The 2,500-nt window shown below is 42.3% G+C and overlaps 1 protein-coding gene across 1 annotated transcript in view; it reads left to right on the forward strand.

Moving 5' to 3' along the window:
• Positions 1-2,500, forward strand: part of LOC138860168 (uncharacterized) — a 3,258-nt gene that overhangs the window by 722 nt on the left and 36 nt on the right. Inside the window, exons 2-3 of the mRNA XM_070117286.1 lie at positions 499-609; positions 1,773-2,500. The exon at positions 1,773-2,500 is cut by the window's right edge and continues 36 nt beyond it. Of these exons, the coding sequence (XP_069973387.1) occupies positions 499-609; positions 1,773-2,500 (839 nt within the window). The remainder of the gene's footprint in view (positions 1-498; positions 610-1,772) is intronic.

Consider the following 2,500-nt stretch of genomic DNA (forward strand, 5'->3'; position numbering starts at 1 on the left):
GCCTGACCAGGACTCGACTCTGTGCCACTCCACTCCATAGTGATCTGTACTAAACGTCTACCTGGAGTGACTAAAATTCGAGTCCTGGTCAGAGTTTTGTTATTAATTTATATTAGTACGCTCCTACATTATTCTAGGTCTTTATATACTATCGTCGGGTATTCCAATGATGTGTATTGATAAAGAACTGAAGCTATGGACTAAACTGCTCTCTTTCTCTATTCTCTCACTTTTTTTCTTTTTTCATCCCTCTCTTTATATATAGAGCTGGAATTCTACAGAAATTCGTCTGCTAAACGGAGACAAAAGACGACCGACGGATAGTGACGTCACCGTATTTTTTCTGTAGGCAGCATTTTTGTTAGTTTGTATGACTACAAGATGTTTTGATGCAAATGGAAGTATTTAAGGTAATATTAAAATATTATTCCATGTTAAGATAAATTCAATATAAAATTTGCTGAAACCGATCCTGATATGAATTGATTTGATGTGCAGACGTCATCGCGGCGGAAATTTCATTCGATGTCACTTCAGCTGGGTCTTCCAGCTGGGCATCACCAAAGGCAGAGTCACAGTCGCATACAGTGACTTTACACCTTCATTCCTGTAAAGTAATCACTATGAATAGTCGTATGTGTTTTAGATGAATCAAGTTATACATATAATACATTTTCTGTAAAGAGGTGCGGGTTCTTTTTTACAGTATGTTGTTACATTATCAGCTTAATAACGCAACTATTGTAAGTTTTATGCAGTGCAATGAACAAGAAAGTAAGGCAGGAAATCCTATAACCATCACTATCTGACCCTACGCACTGTTACTACAATCAAATATTCATCTGTTTATGATAGTGTATCGTTAAATTTCATTATTTTTATCCATTTTCTTTATCTTCTAATGCTTAGAGAACGACAGAAATGCTCTTACGGAAAAGCGATCAGCCCTGTTTATATATATATATATATATATATAGAGATAGATAGATAGAGAGAGAGAGAGAGAGAGAGAGAGGAAAATTATGGAAGAGAAGGACGGAGACCAAGACCGTGACAAGCCCTTGAGCGACCTCATCCAGCTTCCCTCTCCCTCACAACAGAATGCTCGCAGCCCTAATAACTTCAGTAGCCTTGATATGCTTGGCCAAGGAAGGTCATCTCGCGACTCCACTTGGACACGTAGCTCTGTCCGGTCCCATATACGTGGATGCTGCTATATTTTACAAGTCGTTTTTAGAGACAAGAATGGTTAAAACGATTCATCTGGTTCCAGGTGAGAGGTTCTAGTGGTTTGGTGATGTGTGGCATTTGTTGTTTGTGATTTGATTAACAGTATTTCATTTAATTGGATTATAAATGAGGTCTTGATGGTGATTAGTAGTAGTAATTGGAGTAGTACTGTTATTATTACGACTGTTCATGACAATGTCAGTACCATACATGGTTTTGATGATAATGATAATAATGATAATGGTGAGGATGAAACTAGTAGCAGCAATAGCAGTAGTAGTATCACTAATAGTTTTAGTAGCAGTAAAAGTAGAAATAGTAGTAGTATTTGTAGTAATATTAGTAGTGATGGTAATAACAGTAGTAGCAGTAGTAGTAGTAGTATCATCAATAGAAGTAGTAGTTGTAGTAATATCACTAATGATAGTAATAGCAGTAGTAGTAGCAGTAGAAATAGTAATAGTTGTATCAGCAGTAATTATGTAAAAGCAGATACATCATGCCCTCCTTTTCTTCTACAATTCATACCCCACATCCAACAGGGCTGTCACGGGCCTGGGCGGTCATGCACTGTACTCGCGAGTGCCTGAAAATAGAGGACTGCCATTCCTTTGTGCTCACGGCTTCCAGTGACATCTGTTACCTCACCAACTTCAGCCGCTGCGCCGATCCTACCTCCGTGTTATATCGAAATGTAGGGTTCCAGACGTATGACGTGAGACGGGACCGAAACACATTGGATGAGACCTGCTTCGACGCCTGCGGGAACTGCGAGGACTGCGGAAGGAGGAATTGCCGAGGGCTGCTCTGCGACGACTGTGCCTACGCCTGCTGGGACGAGGGCATGGGTTCGAAAAGCGGGTTTCAACACCTGTGGCCGAAGTCGACCCCAAAATACAGGAAGGACATCGAATGCGACGGGTTTTGGCAGAAGGTCTGGGGCAGGACTCCCGAAGGTGCCATTGAGTTCAGCGTGTATAACACCCTGTGGAAAGAACGACTGACTCTCAGGCTCACCGTAACCTACGACGAGGAAGACACCGTACACAGTTTCTTCGACAGTTTCGAGTACTCCAAAGGCTCCATCTCTGTAGGCGAGTTTTTGCAAGGCGACGCCGGGAACTTCTGGGAGGCGCCCTTCTCTAAGCGCGCTCTCGTCGCCACAGGGGGTTGTCTGGCTTTCTTTTACGCCGGAGGGTCTTGTCCAGTACCGCGAGGACAGGAACCGGTTTATTACTGGCGAGTGAACGATTCTGAGAGGGACTCCAAA

The sequence above is a fragment of the Penaeus vannamei genome, chromosome 40 (assembly GCF_042767895.1).
Source record: "Penaeus vannamei isolate JL-2024 chromosome 40, ASM4276789v1, whole genome shotgun sequence".
Taxonomy (NCBI): Eukaryota; Metazoa; Arthropoda; class Malacostraca; order Decapoda; family Penaeidae; genus Penaeus; species Penaeus vannamei.